The sequence below is a fragment of the Dromaius novaehollandiae genome, chromosome 12, assembly GCF_036370855.1.
Source record: "Dromaius novaehollandiae isolate bDroNov1 chromosome 12, bDroNov1.hap1, whole genome shotgun sequence".
Lineage (NCBI taxonomy): Eukaryota > Metazoa > Chordata > Aves > Casuariiformes > Dromaiidae > Dromaius > Dromaius novaehollandiae.
Window position 1 is genome coordinate 2,107,019 of NC_088109.1, and position 26,396 is coordinate 2,133,414.

The following is a 26,396-nucleotide window of genomic DNA, read 5'->3' on the forward strand; positions in this document are numbered from 1 at the left end:
TGGGAGATGTGGATAAACAGGTATCCAGACTGTCACCTGTAGAAAAGCAAAGGAATTTAAGAAAAAATGGGCAAATATGAGCAAGTATTTAAAAAACAAGAGTTGTGACTATTGCGCAGGTTGTGATACCAACACACAATGGAAAAAAAGATTAGTACAAACCTACAGGGGCCAGCCATGGTCCTAGCACATTCCAGTTGCATTTCTGAAGAGTAGGTACAAGGATGTTCCAAGTTTTTAATATAAAATAAAAATAATTAGTCAAGGCACCCTTAGCCAGAATCACTGAAAGTTTTCAGCACTGAATCCTAAAACTTAGGCAAGCATGCAAAGAGGAACCCTAATCAAATCATGTTGAGAACAGATCAACTTTAGAAGAGTCAACTGCTTTTAACACATGTACTTCTGTGAGGATGAGAACATATATCTTCCACAGACCTATTGCTTGTGGCTAGCTGTTTTTGTTACCAACAAGGTAAAAAGTCCAATACAAGTGACATAATCTTAATGCTTCTCTCTGTGCTCCTACGGGGGATTCTCTCATGCCTAGCAGTAAGCAGAATTCACGCTACATATTTTTCCTCAGTTCAGGGCACCAATAGGTTCTCTCTCTTCTACCAAGCTACCCTTTTAAACAAAACTTGTAGGTACTTCATTTAGGTTTCAAGATTTCTGACAAATTTAGCTGCAGTCAGGCAAGAAAGACCAAAATGAGGTCTCCACAAAGTTTTTCCACATTAAAAGGAAACTTGACATAGTTTTATAGAAAAAAAAGATAACCCATACTTCTAAAAAGGACGGCAGATCAGTTCAGCAGATGGCATAATCCTAAACTGAACGAACAAAATCTAAAAAGAAATGGTAAGAAACTAAGTATTACCAATGTTGGAAAACATATGGAACGATAAAAATACGGATGGTGAACAGATGGTAAAGTAAGGATCTGAAGACTCAGCAGAAATATTTACCGCCTTACCTTATTCCGCTACCTCCTCTGTAAACATAAGGTTTAACGGAAACAAGCTACTGGACTGAACAAACTTTTGTCATGTTGCAATACAACTGCTCTTATAGTCTTGCAGAGAAGGAATTACAGGGTAGAGGAGCTCTGTTCAGAGCTCTGTTCTCTGAATGAATGAAGGAGAGAGATACACATGGTCTACCTTTATTTTAGGCTGTCTTGTTCTGCTTGCAAAAAGCCTGGAATTTTCTGAAAATTAAGGGCCAAAGCTCTTAGCTGAGTATTTAAGCATGATTCCCAAACAATTCAATCTAGGCACGCATACGTGTGTGCCTAGATGTCCAGTCCTGTTTTAATATAAAACCAAAATGCGCTTTAATAACAGTTAAAAAATACAGAAAACAAATAGGGAAAAGTTACATTAAATGACAATAAGGAGGATAGGTAAATTACAACTACAAAGTACATTTAGAATGGGTTACAGGACCATCCTGCAGTTTGCACAGGAATCGGGGGTTCAGTCCCCACTCCTTAGAGAGCACCCTTGAATGTCCAACAAACAACATTATTCTCTCAAACAGGTAACAGATGGAGAAGGGAGGCACCTCACTTTTAGTTTATTTTCATTCTTCTATCCTGAAGTTCTCTATTTAATAATAAGGATGCATTAACATGAATAGTATTTATTTTCTCCTATAAATATTCACAGCCTTCAGCCTCAGACAGAAATTACTTACTCTAATATAAATCTGGTTTAAATTGATTCCCTACTGTATTCACAGTTAGAGGGCATTTCAATTTCCAGCGTGTATTAAAGCAGAGAAACTATTTTACACTGCTACTAATAAATTTTTCGCCAAAGAAAACATCAAAAAATGCTTTAAATACTAATACATGATGTAACAGGAAAACTTAAATGGAAACAAAGAATGATGGAGCATCAATAAAGAAAATAAAAGAGCAAAACAGCAAAATAAGGCTTTTAGAAGATAAGCACAAATCTTGCTATAAAAGCTTTTCCCTTTTATTAGACTAAATGACAGGTCTGAAGCTACAAGAATTCTAGCTTCCCCTGAGTTTCAAACAAACAAAAAAATCTCGGAAGAAGGAAAACTGTGATATGAAGTCTTAAACTATAAAGGTGTTTTTATAAAAGCATCATCCTCAAACTTCTAGTATACATGCAAACTCTTCTCATCATTCCTTATTCCCACCATTTCTCTGAAATGCACAGGAAATTTCGTTTCTGCAGAACTTGTGCTAACCTCCTTCTCTATTTAAGAGCATGTAGTGTGCTTTACAAGAAACTTTGTGCAGTGAAGTAGCAACTGGAGCCCCTCCAAAATTATTTCAGATCCCTGAGGTTTGCATATTTCTACAATTTTTCTAAAGCAATTAAATTAAAACCCTCTATGACAAATGGAAAACGTCAATTATTTGAACCGCTCCAAGAATTAAATGGCATATTTACATCAAAGCCATCCACGAATAAAACCTGGTAATATATTGTATTTGTTCCAAACTAAATGAATATTGCTAAAGCACAGCTTATCAAGGCTATAAATACCTTTCAAAAAGGGACCCAGGTAGTATTACAGGAATACCATATTTAAGGCAATAGCACAGACAACACAGAGGAGAACAAGTCTTCATAGTGTTATAAAAGCTATTAATTCCTGAAAAAACACTTTTTTTTTTTTAAAGAGACTTCTTATGCTGTCTAGTGGGAAACATTTAAACCTATTACCACAATGCTCTGTATTTAACAAATCAATACATCAAGTTCACAGCTTTGTACAGAGTATTATGAAAAGCATATGTAGGAGGGGTTAGTGCCATGTTACTGTCTTTCAGGGGGAAAAAAAAAAGCATCTTCTACTCGTTCTATTACCCCACAAACCTTAAATGTCCAACCTAAAGATGTAATTCAGACCTATTTTCTGTTCTAAGTGATATAGTATGGTGCAAGGAAAACCATATTTTTTAATCTTCTTTTACAAGCAACTTTCCCACTTTAAAAATCAGTTATACCAAACATTAAATAATTCCAAATACAAGTTATTACACTAGCACTCAAGACTATTATCTTAACTGTTCTATCTTTTCCTTATTTACAACTTCAGATATCTGCATTATATAATAACAACAACTCGGGACAAAAAAAAAGACAACAACATTTAAGAGTCAGAGATAATTTTAAATGAATCTGACAAGGCTTCGGTGCTTGGCTTCACGCTGTTACCTCTTGTATTCTTCGGTTACTTTTAGGCTCTATAATCCTCACAGTTATCTTTATCAACAAGAAAACATACCCAAGTTGGCCAAAATAAGACAGGTATTCTGGGTGTAATTCGGTGTTTAGTTTTTTAATTAACAGAAAAACGGGATGTAAAGAAAGGAGACTGGTATTCTCCAGGGAAGAGTAAGGAGAGGCTCCTTGGAATAAGGACACTGAAAACAGGAAAGATTTGGTTGAAGAAATATCCTAAACTGACACTTGGTCTCCAGCCCACCAAATCCTGGCTGCCAGTGATGGTGGCTGAGGGTTGGAAAAATCTGCATAATAAAGAGACTGTGGAAGAAACTGCAGCTTTACTGTTATTTTGTTGAAATTAGATTGAAGTTTTTAATTCATTAGGAGTAATGGCAACATTAACCTCTTTTCATAATGTCATAATAAACTTTTAAAAAGCTTGAGGAAATGGAATTGAAGGGTATAATTATTCTGACAAACTTGGAGATTTAATTCTTTACTCAGCATATTCAGCAACAAGTGACATTAATAACGCTCTCTCCCTTTTCAGTCCGTATTACATTTATTGAAGCCAGTTCCAAATCCTTTGCATATTAAATGTATTTAATTTTTTTTCAATTTAAATGTAAGAACTTGTAATTTTTTAAGATAAGTTTGTTTCCACTTCTAAGGAAGAAATGCATGTACAAAAGTTTTTTGCCATTTCATCAAGGATGGTTTTTAATTTCCTGTTATCTCTCCCCCCTTGTTTGATTGGCTTTATCATGTCAGGAAACTGTTAAAAGGACACAATAAACAGATAATATAGTACACTTTGCTTCATCATCTTTGTTCGATTTGGTAATATTTCTGAACCAAGTAATGCAGTGCTGAAAGAGCCCAGGAACATCCAGACAGCTGCAGGAAGGGGGCCCCAAACATCCCACTGCACAAGGTCGGCACAATTCAGGTGGAAACATGACAAGCTAGGGAGAAAGGTCTCCTTGGCCCATTAACCAATACAGAGAAAAAAAGAAAAAAATTCCCCTACATAAATTCTGCTGACTTTTACAGCAGACTATGCTGTCATACCTCAGGAAGATGTATAAAGACCTTCTGTGTTGAGTACTCACAGCTTACATTTTTAAGACGCCCTCCAAGCTTAAGAGTTTGACAATTTTTCTTTATTAAATGAGGCATCACTTACCCTGATTGCAAGACTGGAAAGTTTGGGGGGTTGAGAACAACATGAAAAAAATCATGAAACTTGCCACAGCTTCTCAGAACTGGACAACACTCTAAAAATGACCTGTCCCAGCACGTTGCCCTGCCCAACATCCTCTCTCCACAAGAGACAGGACCACCACAGCAGTGCTGCTTTTGGCAAAGACCATTACCTCTCACTGCATACTTTGCATGTACTTTCTGTTATTCTGCAGCCAGTAGATATCATATATGTCTCCAGGAAATTAAACACAGGTATCTCAGCATCCCCTAAATTCAAATAATGACAACACACAGGAATTTCAAAAGGAGACAGCTGATAGTAGACAAATCAGTAAAACTACTCCAAAAGAGGGAGCAGAGTATAAAATAATTTGAAACCAGAATGGTAGATGGTTAGTATTTTACAGAGGAGAAATAAAAAGGGCAACCAACCTTCCACAAAGGCTAAAGCATAATTAAGATTCCAAAATATCCTACGATAGACTTATGGAAGAACTTGCTAAAAACCACATTGTTTATTTTTAGCCACTTCAGCTGTTATCTTGGAAGCACCAGGAAGCAACTAGAAAGCAAGATTAACACATATCTTGGAAAGACAGAAGATATGCATCACATGAGAAAGAGGGAGCTGGAGAGAATCAGTATAGTCATAATGCTGCATTTTGTGTTTCTTGAGCGTTTTCATGTTCAGGATTTGAAACCACCATTTGAGGTGGTTCTCATTCTTCAATAGTTAAATTTCTCAAGGAAAAACATGTTTTTAATGAAGCCTAGCAGAAGCGTTCCTTCTTAAAACAAATACCATAACTACTGTCTCCATATTCAACTCTTTGACCGTTAAGACTTTTCATCTGGCACAATAAAGTCTGCCCTTTTAGTAACAGTTATCCATCTTGAAAGCATGTTACCTAAGGATGCTCTTCTACATGCCAACATTTGTATAAATCCTTAGAACACTTAGTACATCATATCATCCAAGATCACCCAGAATCAGCCATGGTCAAATCGATATTCATATTACCTAATCCCTCTTCCAATCTCAGCTTTTTACCATTTTGGAGCTGCTTTACAATTATCCAAATGCAAAATAAAATATAACATTTAAAAGAAAACTTCCTGCCCATGACCAAAGGGATGTATTCTTCTTCAAACTTAAAATAATGATTATAAACAAAAACAACAACAACAACAAACACCCACAACATTTTAAGGTCATTTTGCTTATGCTGGAGAACTTATGAGAAGTTCCATATGAACTATATGCTTATGCTGGAGAAATTAAATGAACCTTTAAAGCCATTTTTAGCAGCATTAAATGCTTTTATTTCCACTTTGAAGAAATCTGATGACGTTCTCATTAGAAGGTGGGTTAGTGAATAATTGGCACATACACAATAGTTAACACAAGTCAGGTTGTCCAAATTATGCCTTACACAATAAATATCTATTAAGAAATTGAAACAGAATACAGGGTATAACAACAAGTGCTGTCAGAAAATTATTTCTCCCCTAATAAAGCCGTGTGCCAAATTTTAACGTTGAAAAAGACCTTTCTCCCCAAAGCATTTTCATGGCGCTTAACTTCAGCATCTGCACTGTCCATGCTATTCACCTATTTAAGAGGAAAGGTCACGTCCAGTGGAGCTGAAGTGTGTAACTGATACTTTCACACTCTTTCCAGATTCTCTTATAAACTGGCACACAGCACACAAGGGTCTCATTCACACATGTGCACTGGTCTGGAAGTGCTACTATTACTTTGGACCTGACAAACACATCAGGAAAAGAAAAAAAATCTTCAAAAGAAATCACAGGGGCCGTACAACTAGGTCTAGGTATGTAACGTTAAAGGGCTCTAACAATTGCTCATCTCCATTGGGATGTTTATGCAGCTCACTCAATGCAAGTTAATAATGTCAGAGATTTTTGCCCAAAGCCGGTATTAAAGTTACGTTGGGGCACCTAAATTAAACAAAACAAAAAAACCCACACCACCAAAAGACTTGATTTTTCCAGTGAAATATAACACACAAACCAGTATTTGCAGACCAGTTTGATTACTGTTCATTGTAACTAATGATCCTGGGCATGATACCACCATTTGTCATACAACATTTCTGTGAATACCTGAAGATCATGGCTGAATGTATTCCAACAGTTTTCCAGCTATATTTTTCTTGTGCAACTTAGAAGGGGGGGGGGGGGAATGTGAAACCATTTCAATATTGCTCAACTGCAAGCTTTTCTGCCACGTTTCTCATAGACAGGTTCCAGTAGATTTTATTCCTCCAAAAGAGGAACTTGAGAGGAACAGTTCTAGGTGAAAAGGGCATATTGGTTTCTTGTACCTTAACCTGCGATGGCATCTATCATTCGTTTATGATTTTGGTCACAACAGTCTGTTTCAGAGTCAGCAAGTAACATGAAAATTCAGGTTTTGTTGAACAGTATTTATTCTGCAATCAACTACTTGGCAATAACATTAACTGTAATTTCCACATTTCTACATTTAGAAGTATTCAAAGTAGCCTCCTTAAATTATGGTAAAATACGAAACATTAAATAAATTTGTAATTGAAAATTCCCACTTGTTCCTCTCAAAAAAATTGACTTTTGATTAGGAGCACCTTGCTATTTAGGTAGAGATTAATAGAAAGCAATGGTTTAGATTCACATTTTACATGTAGCATTTACTCTTGTGAAGTTAACAGCAGCAGAGACGATAAAGAAAAAGTCTTTTTCTAGGCAGGATGGACTTCAGCCGGCCGATTTACTCAGGGCATTAAAAATAAATGATAAGCTAAGGTTCAAAGAATTACAATTTTTTCACCACAGGACAACTGAACCAAAGCTACCGGTAAAGTCACAGCTGTTTACACACACTGGAAACATTAATCCTAACCTTTCTTTAAGAAGAGGGGGGAAAAGAGCAGGACAAACCACCACAGTATCTCCTGAATTATTAGAAAGTTCTAATACTAAACCATAACTGATAGCTTTTAAAATCAGATAACACTGTCCAGTAGAGAAAAATACTCTATGGGGGAAAAAATAACCCATTTACCTAGCAACTTAAATAGAGAATCAATCCATTTCTACTACTTCACATACAGATGTTTAGCACAACTCTAATCCAGTTAAGAAGTCTTAATTTTCTCTACATAAGCAATTACTTGGCAGACAGCAGAAAATAACACTCCCTGCCCAGCACAGAAGACCAATAGGAAGTGACATTTTTTACTTTTAATTTCAGGATTTTTGGGGGTGCAGTGGGGGAAGGGGGAAGCCAGTAGAAGGTCACCTGACCAGACTCCCCAACTGAAAAACCTTCAGATTCTGTTCTGCATTATAATGGCATTACTTCTACTGGAACAGCAGAGATTAAGTATAAAACTCAGAAAATGAAAATCTGAATTCCATTACTACTGAGTAAATAACCGTCCTTTTTTTTGTCCAAGTTCAGATTTTAACATTTACACCTGAAGAGCACAATCTTTTCCTAAAGACTGAGATCGGAAGAATAACAATCGTATCAGCGACTAGTGCTACTCGACTGAAAGTGGCCTTTTTCTTGGCTGCCAGGTCAAGGACACAAAGCTAATGAAAGCTAGGAGTTGGTCGATTTTGCAGTCTTGTTGATATGGACATCCCTGAGCCATGCAGAAGGAGCTGGCTATGCTTAGGCGCAAAATATCTTTATGTTTTAGGGAAGATGCTTCCAGACAGCTAATGGCAAATGGAAATACACTGGGTGATCAATTTAGACTTTCTGCAGCAAGACTGTTGAGTTTCTGAACAGCCAGGAATACCGTTACAGAAAAAGTCTGACACAAAGATAGGCAAGTAAACATACATAAACAGGTAATTATGCAAGCTAAAGATAAGCTCCTTCACCCCATGAAAGGAGGAGTGAGGCAGCCCAGCTGTAACCTCTGGTGCTGAGCTGACAGCCTCCTCATAATACAGTGGAATTGAAATTATAAAATACAACTTAGTATTTCAACACAGAGCAAAAAAAAGCAGAATGCAGCAGGAAGTATGTAAATTACAAACAAAACCTGTTCACAGACACATGATTTTACTTAACTCTTTTTTACTTGTTCTGCAAGCTTTCATTCTTCAAATTTTTCTAATAAAAGATTAAAATAGTTGAAATGAAAGATGAGAGGTAGAGCTGCAACTAAAAAGGGAAGAGAAAACAGGTAACGCTCTCAAAGATAAATAATTAATTTAAACTACTTCAGTTTAAAAACGTTGGTACCCTGTATGCGATAACACTGCAAACATTTTTAATGGACTTGTGGCTAGCACCTATTAAAACTGCAGATTTTAAACAAAGAGCCTGATAACATCAGAACAAATATATGTTTTTTCACTTTGGAAATCTCATTATTATAAACATCAATTACCCAAGCATCAATACATTACTGTTAATGTGGGATATTTCAATTTTTTTCCCACCTGCTTTAAACTGGGTCACCTTTTGAGGTGAAAGCTAGTTGTTTTAACTACTGCTTAAAGCGAAATAGTGTGCTCCATAGACAAGAGTCAAAAAGAAGGGAAGAAAAATATCATTACATGGGCTAATATTTAGCTTGGGCATAATGGTTAAAAACTCCACTTAATAAAAACAGAAATAACATAAGTGACCGAGGGATCTGCATTATTTCTTAGCTGAACTACAGCAGGTCTTACAATGCAGTAGCCTCAAGTGCACTGCTCATTCCTCAATACTGAATCAGTACAGACTCAAAGGCAAGAGAACTGGCCCTTGGCACACCCTTACACCTTTTTGTGCTATGTAAATGATTTCTGGAGATCTCCCCCTGGAAGATATCCAAAACATCTGGTGTTCTGTACACTCTTTGAAACATAAGTCAGCCAAAAATGTGTAGGAATGTCAGACTTTTTCACAATTATATACAAACAGTTGAAAAAGGTGTCCTTGCCAAATAGATAAGAGTCAACAAAAGCCAAAAAGAGCAGGTTTAAAGGGGTACAGGAATTAGCATTTCATTGCTGAATCACATCACTAACAAAAGGCTCTAAAAAATTTGATTTTTATGTACAATTCTCCTACCTGAAAGAATATCAAAAACATCAGTTCAGTATATCCACTTCTTTTCAACTTTTTCTGTAATTTTAGTAATGCTATTTTTCAACACAGCTGGTCCTGACTAAACAGATTTAAAGATTCATCAACTTGAAGACTATAAAGGATCACTGTGATTATCTGGTCTGATCTCCTGCAGGGCGCAGGAGAGAGAAACTCACTCAGCTTGCTGCAACAGTGTTTCTGTATGATAACACTGCAACATATTTAAACAATCCAGCCTTATTTTAAAGATACCAGTGATAAGAAAATAACTGCTTTCCACAATGAATTTATTCTTATTGTTAGTTATCCTAATTATTAAAATGTACCTTTATTTCTGTCCTGAATTTACATGGCTTCAGCTTCTAAAAATTCAACTTCATTCTTTTTTTTTTTCCTTGACTAACAGTTATCTACCCAAAACATTTCTTCTTGTAACCTTTTGTAAATCAAACAGGCAGACTCCCCACTGAGCCTCTGCAGCTTCCCTGACTAAATGTGCAAAATAATTCCTTCACTCTACCGCATAGTGGTCAACCTTCCTTTGGAGCATTATTCCCGCTTTTAGATACTACACTTTGAGAAGGAGTAGGTAAACCAGTGATCCTTTAAAGCAGTAAGAATATCCAGAAAACACATTAGAATGATTGTTTTTGGATTGTTTGGCTGTTTAGTCTAGAAAATAGAAGATTCAGGGAAACAATTGAAATTGTTAGAGGAACAGAATCATCTCTTCTCCATGTCCATGGCAAATAGAACTAAAAATAACGTTTCAAGTAAGGAACGTTCAGCATAGACTTCAGAAAAAAAGAGTCTTCAACAAAATGGGTCAAAAAGTACTGAAGAGACTGTTTTGAGATGTTGCAGGTTATCCATCATTGCAGGTTTTTTTGTTTTTTTTTTTTTTAAGGCAAGACAAATATATGTTGAAAATGTCACATTTAGAAGGGCTAGATAACCTTGAGGTCCACCCTAGGTTTTCCCTCCTATCATTTGTATTGCAGAACTACTCTGAGTCTTTCTAGCTTTTCGACGTCTGTTCTGAAGAGGGCACCATAGAACCAGCAGCAGTTACTCAACCATCATTTCATTTAGTCTATACAGGCAGATTTTCATTTACTCTCCTCCTTTACCCCCCAAGATGGCCCCCTGCCTATAAACGCAAGACTTATTATCCTCTTAGCTATCAAAATCAATCAGCTAGCCATAATGTTTCATCATATTAAGTGTCATTGCACCTCAGGACACAAACACCATCTGTATATACTTTCTACATTTGGATGTATTAGAATAGATGCTGTCCAAGTGTCTGGACAGTAACTACAATTTCTAGACTAATCATTATTTAACTTTTTACTCTTGTAACATCAGCAATCTTTTTTTTTTTTTTTTTTAAAGTCCTATCCTAAGAGCAAATAAAACTGAGTCCAAACTAGATCCCTGCAAGTGCAGTTACAAGCAGCACCTCTGGATGATAATCATCTATTTTCAACTATTTTGTTACTACATGACTTAAAAACTGATGAATTGATAACTGCTATATTTAATCCTGTACTGTTAATTTCTTTAATCATAGGGACAAGGAAGGGTTAGTTTATGTCTACAGAAGTCCTACATTTATTAACTTTATCAAAGCAATTTGCAGTTACATTTAAAGATGCAAGTAGTTTCTAGCTCTGACATACGGTTGAAAATTTCTGAAGACTAGAATTGGAAAGCAGGGAGACTCAGCTATGATGTTTTAAGATTTGAGGTCATAAAAGATAACTAGGCTGGGACAGCCAGGACAGCACTTGTGGAGAACACACATGCTTATAGCCATTTTGGTGAGATACAGACTGGACAAGTAGACAATAAGGTGAGTAAACTGGCTGGACTGACAGGCTCAAACAGTGGTGATGAGTTGTACAAAGGCCATCTGGTGACCAGTTACCAGTGGCATCCCTCAGTGTGCTCTTTAACAGCTTTACTAACAACATCGATACTGGTATGGAGAGCACTCTCAGTCAGTTTGCCAATGATACCAAACTTGGGGGAAGCAGTCAATACGCTGGAGGACAGGGCTGCTATTCCAAGCAGCTTGACAGGCTGGAAAAACAGACTGACAAGAGCCTCATGAAGTTCTTCTAAGGCAAATGCAAAATCCTCCCCTATCTGTGATGGAAACACCCCATCCATCAAGCTACGCTGGAGACTGACTGGGCAGAAAGCAGCTTTACGGAAGACAACCAAGTGGTCCTGGTGATCAAGTTGAACAGAGTCAGCAATGCTTTGCTGCAAAGGCCAACCATGTACTGGGCTGTATTAGCACAGCAAGCAGGTCAAGAGAGGCAATTCTTCCCTTCTATTCAGCACTCGTGAGACACCTGGAGAACTCACTATTGTCTACAACTGCCTAATGGGAAGATTTAGAAAAGATGGACTCTTCCCAGAGATGCATGGGGATAAGAATAGAGGCAACAAACACAAGTTGGAACACAGGAAATTTCAACTAGATAGAGGAAAACATTGTTTCCTGGAGGGTGGTCAAACACTGGAACAGGTTGTCCGGAGAGGCTGTGGGACCTCCATTCTGCAGATATTCAAAACTGAACTGGAAGCCTCCTCAGCAAAGGGCTCTACTTGGATGTGCTTTGAGTAGGAGGTTGTATTAAAGACCCTCTGAAGCTCATTCCAACCTGCATGACTATGATTCTGTGCTTGTAAACTTAGGAAACACAGCAGTGAAACTCCTAGTGGGCCTTGAGAATATCCTTCCCCTGGTCTTGTCTGATTTTAAACTAAAATTTGGTCATGGAGATAAAAAGCACAGCAATAATCCAGTTCTACAATAGAAGAGCTTGCAACAACAGATGTAACACCTGTTTTTAGACTGTTACCAATAGCATAAAAACCTCTTTTTATTCATAATCTTTGATTTGTTCCATTGTAGCATACCACTGTGATAGCACAGCTAGTTTAATCCACCATAAATTCATGTTGCTATAAAAAGGAGGTAGTCTCAAAAACCTCTGACTGCCTGATCCTATTGTCTCCCTTCTGCATGCTACGACTGGCACTTGTACAGCTGTGCAGTGAGCCCCATCAAGAATCTAAGCTGCCAGAAAAATGGCAACAAAACTAAAGACGGCCAGCTTTCAGCCAGGTAATCCCCAAATGCCCCCTGCACAGCCACATAAACGCAAGAGTGTGCACAAGGGCGGTAAGCGCATATTCTGCCAGCTGCCCAGGGCTCATGCCTGTCTGCGTTATCTTGTGCCTTGCAGTATGGCTGAAATCATATTGCTCTCCTTCCCATGGCAGAAACAATAAAATTATATTTTGTGCCTCTACCCAGCCACTTATTTCCAAGAAAAATAATTTTCTGTTAGATTGAGTTAAAACTGGTAAAGAGATTCAGCATAAATGACGGGAGAGTGGGCTTAGAAGGAAGAGGGAGAGGAAGTTGTCTGGAGTATTCAAAGAACCAGGCACATTTATCAGACTTTTTATTATTATTATTATTACTAAAGGAAATATGCCTAACTTCTTTTCTCTTTTGGCAACTATTTTAATAGCATTCTGGCTTTATCTAACACAGTGATATCATTGGTTTCAATAACATCATGAAATTACAATTATATTATTTCTAGACCTCTGTGTTGGTAATACAGAATAATTCTTAAATGCAGTTTTGGACTCTTGACAGGATTACTGAAAACAAATGTTTTATGTATATTCTCTCCCCACCACCTATATTATTCTTATAGCTTTCCTTGGGAAGGGGGGAAGGGTGAGGGTGAAGAGTTCCCCTCCCCCTTGTTTCTTTTAGTCTAGAATACTTGCATTTAGGTATACTACTCACGTAGATTTACGTCATGATGGCCAACCATGTTACAGCGAGAGCTGACATACCTGCAATTATTGTCAGGCCTGAGACAGCAAACTCAATTCAGCTACTTCAGATTATGACTCTGAAATCCAACAAAAAGCCTAATGGGATCATTAGAGTCTTCCTCCAAGACTCCAAAACAAACTGCAGGAAACTCTACACTGTTCACTTTCTGTGAAAGAAATCCCAGATGAAAGCTGATGGAAAACTTATCTTTGGTTTATATCTTGTTAACACTGGATTGATTGCAATACTCTGCTCTTTTGAAAGGCAACAGGATATCCTTATTTCACGTTCTTTCTCTCTCTGAACATAATAATTAGAGCATGCATGTATACTACCTTTTATTTGTGAGCTATATGAATCTTCCTGAAAATTTAATTCCAGCAAAAGTGAAGTCATCACTTTTTTATATTGTTAATCTATTATGAAAGGGAACAAGTAAAATAAGAAGTGCAATTTAAGAAAGCAAGAGCTACCCAATAAAAACCAGGGTTTAGGGTTTCATTCAAATAAAGATTGGTTAAATGCACAGAATCACTGGGACTGGCTGGGAAAAGTAAGTGACACAGGGAAGCAGGGAAAGGGGGATAGAGAGGTAATGAGAAGCTCAGATTGGGAGCCTGAAAAAGATGGGTGGGGGAGGAGAGAAAAAGAAAGACAATAGGGGAATAGTTAGAAGTAAGAAATGGAGTGGCTGAGCTCCTCATATAAAGGTACAAATCAAAGTTTTCCAGTGTTTAGTTTTTTTTTTTTTCTTTTAATTTGAAGTGAATTAAATACTTTTCTTAGAAACTTAAAGTCTGGTCTTCAAGGCACAGCACTATGCCAATTTAGATACCGGGATCTCTGAAGAAGCATTAGGACAGTACCTTAGCTGTTAGGTCTTTTTGGCTGAGCAGGAAAGAGATGATAGGATTTGATGTCTTTAAAAAAAAGGGTATACAATGTTTAAGTAACATGCAAGTGATATGGTCTCTTTTTTTAAATTATATTTTGGAAAAATTAAAAGAAATACCATGCCTATGTAAGAATTAAGAACTTACAGGAAGCTAAACACTGAAAATCAAGAAGCTAAGTTACAGTTCTCTTTCAGAAACCTCTCCCAGTTTCTTTATTTTGTTTCTTTGTATTCCTTCTTCCAAGTATTTCTTGTGTGTAAAACACAATATCACTTCTGCTAAACAATAAAACTTGAGGAAACAGGCAGCAGAGTTTCTGAAAGGATAACATACTTCTCCGAAGACCATGAATTGCTATTAGCTCAAAACTGAGGTGTAAGCAATTTAAAGAAAAATTACGAGTGTCAATTTAGTATCCAAAGATAAGTTTTTTTGTTTTTTGGGGGTTTTTTTTGTTTGTTTCTTTTAGTTCCAACATTTACGAAAACAGATGTTATGCAAAAATTATTCAAAGTCAAGCACTCAAAAAATCAGGAAACAACAACTGAAATTAACCTGGGCTCCTGTACATATGCATGGCAATATATTTTTAATTGCCTGACCACATGCAGGACCCCTCGTTATTCTGACCAATTAATGAACAGCTATTCATATTTTCTTTTATCCTTTTTGGCTCTGTGTTATGGTTCTTAGGGCTTAGTTTATTACAAACTACTCAAACCTTACCATGAAGGCAGGAATTCCCCATTCCTAATGGCTTCTGCATAACATTTGGCATTCATGTATTTCAAACACTCATGTATTTTCACAAAACTACTGGAAGACTGGAGATATTTTTTATATATACATATATATATATATATATATTTTTTTTTTTGAGCTAAGTGTAAGAAGGAGTTAAGAATAAAAGTGTTCCTTAATTCTGTGCAATGAGCTTGTGGCATCTCCTATAAAATCAACATGAAAGATGGAAGGTCAAAACGTTTTCCTAGGGAACACTAGATTTTCTTAATTGTAAGAGTGGTTCTCCCTCTTTCTGCAAGCCTTTGTCACACTTGCTTTTCACTGGAGAATCACTGTAACATATGAGGGAGGAAGGGGGTTAAAGATAACAACCTCATTAGCATGTACCATATGGCAAGTGACCACAAATTAAGGGTCTTATCATAACTTTTACACAAAAGTAGACTAAACTGAGAACACAGGCATCTCCTTGATTCTTGAATGGTGCTTGCCTTTGCAACCCTACTTATACCTTTAAAAGCTTTTGTTATTTATTTTCTTTATATATATATATATATAAAGATAATATATAGTATACATTATATACATATATTATCTTTACAGTATATTCACAATCAAAGGACTGGAACAAAAGAGCTGATTTTTAATAATCATGTTAAACATTTTGATCACAATTTAATACTTTATTTAAAAAGAGGCATCCATCCATTTGCCAGACTTACGACCAAGTTCTTAAATTGCAATGCATGTGTCTTTCTGTTTGTTTAGGAGGTGACAAAAGAATCAGCCCTCACCTCCTGCCCAGCCAAACGCAGCAACGCGGCAAGTAATCACATTTGGCAGGCCAAGCGTTAGCTGTCCGCTGTTGCAGCCACAAGGTTTTTTAGCATGGCTGTGCTCACATTAACTCACCTAATCCTGATTTTCTACCCCCACCCAGGAAATTTTCTAACTGTTACCCACTCCCTGTAGGGAAAGGTAATCTATAAAAATGTTTTCTATCTAAATCTTAAGGATAGAAATGACAACAGAAAGTGACATAAATCAAGATAAATTGCAAGACGCTTCTTGAAGCCACATGGGCAACAGTGCCATACAGGCTGCCAAAAGGACAGATGTTCTTTGGTTTTCTTTTTTAAAAAAAGTCCAGCTTCTATAAAATGAAATCCAAGCTGTCTTTTTATTTCCAATAAATATCCACAAGGGATGATCAATCCTGTTCCTTCTAAATTCTATACGTGCACCCAAGCTTGCTTGCTCATTGCAAAAAGATAAACTATAAGTGAAATCTCCCTAACAGTCTGTTTTTCTCCCATTCTGCTTTTTAAAAGCACACAAGATCAAAATGAACTACCCTATTTCCTCAAAATACATCTCTATAAAAGTAAAATCAAGCCATACTACAACTCACCTCTATTTCAAATGCAATTTCTGTCAAAACATCATTTTTGGAACAACCCAGGTTAGGCTCCCAGATTACCAATGAAGAAACCCTCAAATTTGTGTTTGGATTAAGACCTTTTTTTCCCTGGTCTAATCTAATTGAATCTTTAGTATGCTTACAGTACAAAAGAATGGTTCAAAAGCATCTGCAGGCTAGCCACTGCTTTCCCTAGGAGTAAATTCTGTTCAGTTTTGTAGCCATGAACAGACAACCAGCAAGTATTAAAACGGCATGCAACAAAGTCAAATTGTGCATGTACTTTATATGTATACTGAAACACTTACCAGCATGTGGCAAGACAGGATATTGTTCCAAAAGGAAAGAGTTCATTCTTATCTACAAACTAGCTAGTATTTTTGCAATTTAAAATTGATCAAGGAAAAAAACCACCCCAGAACTTGCTATCAATTTCGACATCAGTAAGGCAGCTATTCTACTTGCCAAAATGGAACATATTATGATCTCCCTTATCAAGGGCCAAATAACATTTTTCCTACAAAGCAAGAAGTTATAAAAACCCTGCACATAGTTTGTTGCAGCATGAATTGTCAAGGACACCAGAAGGTGACTTACATTTAATTCAGTCTCTATTTTTAAAATCTATTAAATCTATCCATCACCATGGTAACTCAAGAAGTATATTCCCCTCATACATTCTGATGATGTATTTTCAAAAAAAATTTTTCAACAAAAAGTTGATCCTAATCATCCTACATGGTATTGTGAATCTGTATGTGGAAGTAAATGAAAGCTGAAATATACTGCCTGATGCTGCAGTATTGCTCACACTGTTCTTTGAATAATTTCTTTGCAAGTTCTGTGGTCTTCAAAGAAAAGCAACTTTTAAAACAAATACTGTAATTTTTCAATTTTTAATGACCTAAGACTTGCTTGCAAACAGATCTTATTTTACTCTCAAAATTTATACGTACTTCTAAACCCCTGAAGCTAGCTCCCAGACTTCCACAAATCACCCTGAGCGACTTACTGCATCAAATTTCTTAAAAATTAGGGAATGTGGGGCAGAATAATTACAGGAATCCTTTAGAATCTTAAAATGCGAAGGACTTATGCTCTAACTTGCTGAAGCTGAGTTTTACAACAAAGGGGAGAGGTACTGAAACTTACTGGATTTTATATGGCAGCGACCTAAAAATAGATAAATATAGATTCTACATAAGGTCAGTTCTAACAAAGAAGAAATGTAGAGTTCATGATATCCGCTAAAACCTCCAAAAAAGCATGGCTACTAAGTTTAAGTAAATGCAAATCTCAATTTAACAAAGCAAAAGGACTTTTCCCCATCTTTCCAAAGATGATGCAGATAAAGTGCATGGAAAACCCTGCAATCTTCAGTACAAAAAAAAAAAAAAATTCTACCTGCTTAAGATAGTGACCAGAAACACTGATAAAAATCACACTTTGTGAAACTCTTTACTCCCAACTTCATCTTCCATGACTGAAGGAATCACGTTATAAAAATATCCCCCTTTCACACACAGCCCTGAAGTGTTCACCATGCTCCAAGTCATTCTGCACACACCCTTCACAATCCAATCCAAAAAAATGTTAAAGTCACACAAGTATCTTCTAGTAACCAAATGACAAATCTGCTAAAAGCCTTTAATTAGGCTGCTAAGCAATCACATGTTTTCCCAGCAGGCTATTCCCTTCGAGAAACTGAAGAACTACGTTACCAAAAGGGGAAATATTTACTCTTAGCTTCCTTTATGTTCTATGCAGCGCTTAAGACTAAATCAGCCGAAGAAGTCACAGTAATTCTGTGACGTGAACTCCTATCTGAGTTCCTGGCCAATCCATGAAGATCCATCCTTCACTCTAACCATGGAAAGAGGAGAAAGTGTGCAAGTATTTTCTGTACGAAGTCTAGAACCAACACTGGAACACAGGACTAGAGATAACACTATGATGAATTTGAATCTTCCTGTTAGTACCAGCTGAGGCCAGGCAAGCTCTTAAGGTCCTTCTTTCATAATACTTCAGCAGACTAAAGTATTTTCCTATGTGCAGGTAACCTTGAAAATGAGTCAGAAAAAGGAAAGGATGGATATGTGCAAGACCATCTCTACCTACATTTTAAAACACTTCATCTTTCCAGTAGTTTGTGTGCACAAACTATGAATAATGTATAAAATATGTTCAGCCTTAACTTCCCAGCCTATTCCTTCTAGGGAGACTTTCTAAAGTAGAATTCAGATGCAATATATCTGTTTTAAAAGCATTCAGATCATATCACTTTTTTCTGTCTACACAGTTTAGAAAAAATGGTATCAGCAATTCCATGACTTCATCAGATTTGAAGTAAAAGCCAACTCATTAAATAAAGACCTCTCCTAAAACACTTCAATACAAGAATAAATTACATTAGTGATTGAGGGAATGGCATTTTTCTCCCCTATCAGTTTTGAACTAATGTTCCAATACAGTGGCCAGGGAAACCTTAAAAGATCCGAGTCAGATAGCTTCAACTGGACCCAAGTCCTTTACCTGCTCTTTTTTTACTAGATAGGAACCTTAGAAGATTTAAAAGCAGCCAAGAGGAATTTTGATTGAGACTCAGCTGACATCCACTCCATCCATGCCCCACCCAAGTAGATATTCTTCCTAAAACTAAACCAGGAGTCATTCTACCCTCTCTCTTCCCCTCCCACACCCAATGCAAAAAAGTAGCAAATAATTATCCGATTTAGAATTTGGCCAGATCAGTTATGTTTGTTCTCTCTATAGTCTTCTGCTATTTCAGTAGAAATGGTCCTCAAATCACATCTTAATCTCTGAGGAATTTTTTTTTACTGTTAAAATAGCTACTATGCTCCACCTGCAAGTTTCAGTGATCTCTTTAGCTGACTTAACTCACAAGAGTCTTGTTTGACCTAATTAACTAAAGCTCAGGGAGAACTTGGAGATCTTTTATTTAGAAGCACTATAAAAATTGCATCAATCCATACAGGATAGGAGATAAAGTTAACTACCTCATTTGTAATATTTTTCTGTCCCAACGGACAGAATGTCATGGACTGGTACGTGATAGCTATACACATGCCTTTCACCATAAAAGATGCAATTCTGCTCTCTCTGCCTACCTCTGTGCCTGCAGAAATCTGTCCTCCAGGTCTCCACTTGCTTTTCTGCTCTGCCTTCCTCATCTCTTTGGAGTGGTCATAAGAACAAGTTCATCTAGCCATAGTGGTACCAATAATATTTTTCTTTCCTCTCCCGCTCAATATTAAATATAATATTGGGGAAGGGAACCATTGGCATCTTTTCTTTATAAGTCTTTATAATGCAGAGAAATGAAAAGTAGAATCTTCCTTTCAATTTCTTACACTTCCCACAAAAGGAAATAGCTATAAAGGAAATTGCTATTTTATCTAAATTAATCTAAAGCATAATATAGAGTATTTGAGCCAGGCAAAAAACCAAAACAAGATAAAAATACAAGATCATGCACTTAGTTAAAATATATACATATGCTCTCACACTCACACAGATTTTGGATAATGACAGTGAGAAGAGAAAAATCCAAAATGAGTAGGTTAAGCAGAACAGTAACCTTTTGAGAAAAAGCAGTTACTAGAAATTACTGTTTCTGTGCTCATCACAGAAGTCTGGATATAAGCAGATCAGAAAGAAGGAACGAACTGCCTATTTATTTTCCAGTATCATGACACTATCTCTGCACAAACTATCAAATTAGAGAAAATTTGCTCTTTTGTATTCCCCAACCATAAAAACCATACCATCTTTATTCCTTTGGAAAAAGTAAACATTTAAATCTTATTACAGATTACTCAGTAATAAATGAAGGTGATGTTTAGATAGGCATACAATTTTTAATCGAGTTGAACATTACTGCTACAAAGAAATATCCAATATACAAAACAAAAACCTTGAATAACCTCTCTCATGGCTTCTCTGCCAGTAGTGTTTGTATCCCTTTCCAATTCCAATGGGGAGAAACCGGCATTTTCAAAAATCATGTTGTCCTGTTAGCATTTAAAGGAGTACACTACCACTTGCTTGGCGTACAACATGACATTACAGTACAGCAAGGAAAACGCCACACATCTTTTATTTCTAACCTATTTTAGACACAGCCCTTCCTTTAAGGAGTCATTGCACACAAATGCCTTTTTCTCCACAGTCTCAACTTCAAGTCCAATCAAGACTATCACTTTGCTTCCACTTTGATAGCAAGAATTACAAGAATATCACAGAACTGAACAGTACAGTGAACTCAGGCTCATCTTTCCAGTATGTGTTTCATAGACCTACAAACTAAAATTACTGGACAACTCTTATAACTCAAACCTTTTCCAGCTTCCCCACTCAGAGTTTCTTCCTAGCTATAGCATAGACACATTGTGGCTGGGAAGAACTGAGGAAGATTTCCAATATTCTACATGAACTGAATTCCTATTTCACTTTGCCGTTCCATCTTAGTATTATTTTCCTCCCTCCAAATTTCAAGCAAGTCATTTTGCCTTGGAAAAGCATCCCTCTCACGGCTCTGCTCTAATCCTTCCAGGCCTCCTAGACATCACATTCCAATTCTTATTGTTAGTCCAAGGGCAAATACAACCCTTACGACACATCCCAACTCTATTACTAAAGCAGCTTCTTGGAATTTTTAATTGAAACAAATTTTGCCTTTCAAACCACAATCCATGTAAGAAATTTGCCAAAATGGATGAGATGAACATGTAGGCCTGTTCAGAGATGTTAAGAGATGCTGTATATTTTGTTTGGCAGTTTTCTTACCATACAATACTTTTAAATAATGAAGGGCCTGCTGTTAGTATTTATAGGTACTGACATACTGAAAACAGCTGTAAGTAACAACTAGCATTTTAACTTTTACTACAGTATGGAACTTTTCTACAAAGCTGACTAAATGCAGTAACATGATGAATGACTAATTAGATTCCTCAGATTATTCATGTTACATTTTGGGGATAACAAAAACTTCTGCTAGTACAGAACCAGCAACAAGCGAGTATTTCCATTTACTCTCCTAAAAATATTTCAAGATGTGACCTTACAGCACAGCTCCTAGCCTGAACGCCAAGTACAAAACCCTAATTCCAGCTTTACCGCATTAATTTGTGCATCCCTCTACATTTCCTTAGTCTTCAGCGTTACAGTTTGTGGATGGGACAAAGTTCTGGTACCAGCCTAACAATGGTGTAGGCTTTTCTTTCATGTCAGAAGAGCTACCGTACTACATTACTGCTAGATGAGAATTTTTTTTTTGTATGATTTCTGAAAAAACAATTTCTTCTCCCTTCTAAAGCTTTGCCAATTTCTTGCCTCCATGAAAGGGATGCATGCATCGAAAGCTATATAAAAACAGTAAATTCTTTCTCTTGCTATTTAAGGATACAATAATGTTGTATGCAATGGTATAATAATGAGCTAGAATAGAAAGCAGTCCCAGAAAGGAAATCATTAAGTTTTAAGATAGAGCTTTTTCTCCCCCTCCCCTCAGGCAACTAGTTTTAATAGTTAACAAGAAATAAATTGGTAGAAAATAAATGTAAGTTGTGCAAGTAAAATGATTCCCCTTACTCAAAGTAAATACCACTATCAGTATGATTGTTGCCTTCTTCATCTGACTGTGGGGAAACACAAAAATTTATCTTGCAAAAAGAAAACAGAAAATGTTATATTTTTCACATACGCCAGAGAGCTAAGCATTTGGGATGGGGAAAAAAACCAAAGAGCGTTAACTATAAGAGTAGTAATAAAGAAAAAAGAGAAAAGTGACAGAAACGTGTATAAAGTCACCCTCAAAATTAGATTGGTTGCTAATTTTTAAGAAGAAAAGTTCTCAGAGGCATAAGCTTTCCCTAGAAGAAGTGGGAGCAACCAAAGGAGAACTAATTTCATAATGAACTTGATCCCTTTTTGAAGATAGTACAGAATGCAGCTTGTTGCGCTGGAAGATGACCAGACTCATTCAAATCAGGCAGCTGTCCTCCAGTCATATTTTCCAGATACCTAACTGTAGGCACTTCAGCTTTAAATAAGGTAGCTAAGCTGCTGCAGCTTTACGTAGAACAAATTCTTTAAAGTTAAAAGTAACAAATAAGTAAAAGAAATTCGTGCTTTTACCATCTACGTTTCTTGGTTCTAATTCTACAGTAATGGCTTGTAGTTACAAAGCAAAAAAAAGAAAAAGAGGAAAAAAAGTACTCTTACACATGCAAGTTTGTTACTTGCTCTTCCACGGCATTTGGCCGTTAGAAAAGAAGTATAAGCAGCAGAAAAGCAGAGCAGAAGGAGGAGACATTACGTGGCAGCATTTGAAAATGATATCATACACATGAGTATAAAACTTAATGCACTTATCCCAAGTGTTTATTTTTATTAAATGATGGAAATATAGTATGCAAAGAACTAGGTTTGACTGCTTCCTCTTTCACGTCCCAGATGCTAGAAGCAAATATTTACAGCCTGTGCTGAATAATTCTTTGAAGTCTTTGATGAGATGTTAAGAAATCTTTCTTTTTGTGTGTTATTGAACACATACTCTTTCTTAAATATGTAAGAACACTTTAAAATTTGGTTTTGTAACAACGAAACTTTCGGATCTAAGTCTGCTTAAGTTTCCATTGTAGCACATGTAAACCCTGCATGATCAGTGGTTTTGCAATTAGTCCCTGCCACCATTAGATAAAGTGAACCTAACAGTTCTTATATTAATCACGATCTTTTCCTAATGGATCAAAACACATGCAACATATCTCTTAAAGATATCTGAGAAAAAGATATGAGAAGACTACTGCTCTTACCACATACAGTTGTTTCCAGAGCACAGCCCATTCCTGCAGTGTTGCCGTGACTTCAGTCACAACAGAATCTTCAAGTGGAACGACCGTCTCATATTGCCTGTACAAGAGGGGGGAGAAGGGGGTGGAAATCAGTAAGAAAGGTGTCCTGGAGGAAGGGTGATAAGAAGGAAGTGTTGGCATAGTAATTTGTAAAATACCAAAAATTGATTTGAGTTGTTAACAGATAGGGAAATATTTTAAAAGCAACTTTGTCTGTTGCAATGCTGGAGGACACGATCCCCTGGAGTCACATCAGCTGTTCCTCCGTTATATTCCATAAGAATCAGATTGTGTGAAGCATTTCCTAGTTACACGTTCAATATTTGATTTTGTTCTAATAGAGGTCAATTAAAACACTTTTCATGATTATAGCATGCTAAATTAACTTGCCTATAAAATGGGGAGCTTGACCGTTTGAATCTCTTCTCTCTACACCACTCTAACCCTTTTTTCTGTCATTTAACACCTTGGCCAATATCATCAACTACCCAAAAGATCCACCATCTACGAGCCTTCCCTACCCAGCAGACATTTTCAGTACTGGATATGAAACCTGAGCGGGCTATCCACCAACAGTCAAACGAGTAAGACTTTTACCTTTATGGTCCAGATCTTCCACAGCCATTCAAGGAGGAATCAAGCTCCCTCTGCTTTCATCACACTTAGGTGTTATCACACTCTTAACATTTATGTATTGTAACAACATTGTATTATCTGAGCCACCAGTGCCTTGACTTGGCCTTTATGTTGAATGACGTTTCAGAACAATGCCAGATTTCAAATCTATTTCAAGCTTCTGTTTTTTCAGCATTTTTTTAAAAAAAGAGGGAACAAAAAAAAGGTAATGTTTCTGAAACAGGCCGTGTTGGAGCATTTTTCCATAGGTCCTTATGCAGTGGTACTGAACAACACTGCCTCGCAGTGTGTTTTGGGACAAGCTGTGTCAAGTGAGACAGTCTCTGCAGCACATCCAACAATACTAACGAAGGACACGGAGACCTTCCTCTCAGGCAGTACAGCTCAGCTCGTTACCATGAGCGTGCAGGCAGCTATTTTAAAATCCTGCAGAAGGCAAGCCGCAGACTCCATTCCGCAACCAGCCTAGGCTATCCGTCCTGTCCTTTGTGCAAAGGGTTAAACAAACTCTTACAAGTAAGCGAGAACACTGAGATGTATTTAAATCTGACTTTTTTTTTTTTCCTAAATAAGAGAACACTTGATCATAAAATAAAGCTTACATATCGCTACAAAAAAACACTGAACAAAAACTCACTCTTCATTTTCAGGTTACCTAGAACTTGTACTTGCATTAGTGACGTAAGTAAATCTTATGTTAGGAGAGGGGGGAAGGCGTGTGTATTTTTGATCCTTTTTTTTTTTTTTTTTTTTAATAAAAGAAACATCAATCATGTCTTAAAAATCTGGCATAGTTGTATTAGGTATGCATTCAGCCCACTGAAGTTTGGAGTGGATATCATACATTCATACATACACATCGTGGGACAGTAAGACAGATCAAAATTTTTGCTATTATTATGTCAATGACCGTACATCCCCACATTTTGTTGCAAGAAACAAACACTGACAGAGGCTTGCCTTCTGAGATCGTGCCCTTTTCTGCTCCTGCAAACGTTTGTTCAAATTTGGCCACAGTAAAAAGAAAACTGGGAAATCTCAGCTCACGTCTTAACAAGTCTCTGCTGAGCATGCTTGTAATCTAAAGCGTGACGCTCAGAACATGACCAAAAGCCTAACATCTATTTTTTTTCCACTTTGCAATCAAAGGCCATTTCGGTGGCTGAACAAGGATTCTACAGTTAGTATATATCAAAGGTTTTCTTGTTGCTAACAACATTAAAAAAGATGCCGCAACCATTTCTAGCTGAAGAGTCAACTCTCAGATCTTTGGAAAATGCCATTATAAGAAAAGGATTCAAAATACTTCAACTTTAAGAAACCATAGAAAACTAAAAGGATGAAATGAACACAATATAGTTTAGTTAATACAGGGGGAAAAAAATCAAAATTAAAGAAAAAAACCTCCTAAAGATTATTTTTGCAATTGAATCTACAAACTTTTGGCACCAGTGAAAAATTTAAAAACATTTTGGAAGATTAGCCTTTAACAGTCTGGCTGGATTTAAAGAGACTGCATAACAGGACTAGAGATAACTATAGTTAATCATTTAATTATCATGCTTTGCATTCTCACAACCCTGTATTTCCTCTATACTATTCCTGTATGTTAATACCATCACACTGGGTCTGTGACTCAAACATGAGACCATTATATATCGTGAGCATATTCTTAAATACGGAGGCAGAATTTCTTTCACCAAAACATGACAGTGACCATGATTTCCAGATGCAGAATCGTATTATGTTCTGTGCTTTATCAATTGGTATATCGGTCTTTGATACTCCTTTAAGAAAAATCACATCACCTTTCCTAGTCAGCATCCAAGTACACTGAACTGGTTGCCTTAAGAAATTCTGAACTAACATCAAGTACTAATAACAAGAAATTATAGGAAACTGGTCTTCTCCCTAAAGGGGAGACTAAGGGGACTACTTTAGGAGTAGTCTTTCTATGCCATATATATATATTCTATTACAGCCCAAAGTTACGAAGTGTCGGTGTTACAGTTGCCCTCATCATCTTTACACAGTCCCTTTGAGAATGATCATATAACTCAAGACTACCAGAATTCATGTATCATTTTTCCACAGGCACTTCACTAAATACTATTTAATATATGCTATCTTCCACATTTAATCTGTTGCCACTAGGTCACTGTCTTAAATGCTGCACTTAAGTCTCCCAGCGTAGTCTTAATCTAGAAAATGCAAATAAAAGCAGCAGTGAAGACACAGGATATTGATTTCAGGAGTCTCAGTCAATCTCACAGGAACCTTTGCAGGTTATACAACCTACAGTAAAATCTGACATTACATTGCCATCATTATCATCATTCACCTTAGATAACTTAAACCTAGCCTAAATATACCTTTCTGAACTACATATAAAGATAGCAAAGGTATAACAATTTGGGGAGATAATACTT

General features: G+C 36.7%; 1 protein-coding gene across 2 annotated transcripts in view; it reads right to left on the minus strand.

Moving 5' to 3' along the window:
- The window catches only part of DOCK3 (dedicator of cytokinesis 3), a 211,020-nt gene that overhangs the window by 147,430 nt on the left and 37,194 nt on the right, over nucleotides 1-26,396 (minus strand). For both annotated transcript variants that reach the window (XM_026106615.2, XM_026106614.2), the window contains exon 5: nucleotides 23,293-23,389. In XM_026106615.2, the coding sequence (XP_025962400.2) occupies nucleotides 23,293-23,389 (97 nt within the window). The remainder of the gene's footprint in view (nucleotides 1-23,292; nucleotides 23,390-26,396) is intronic.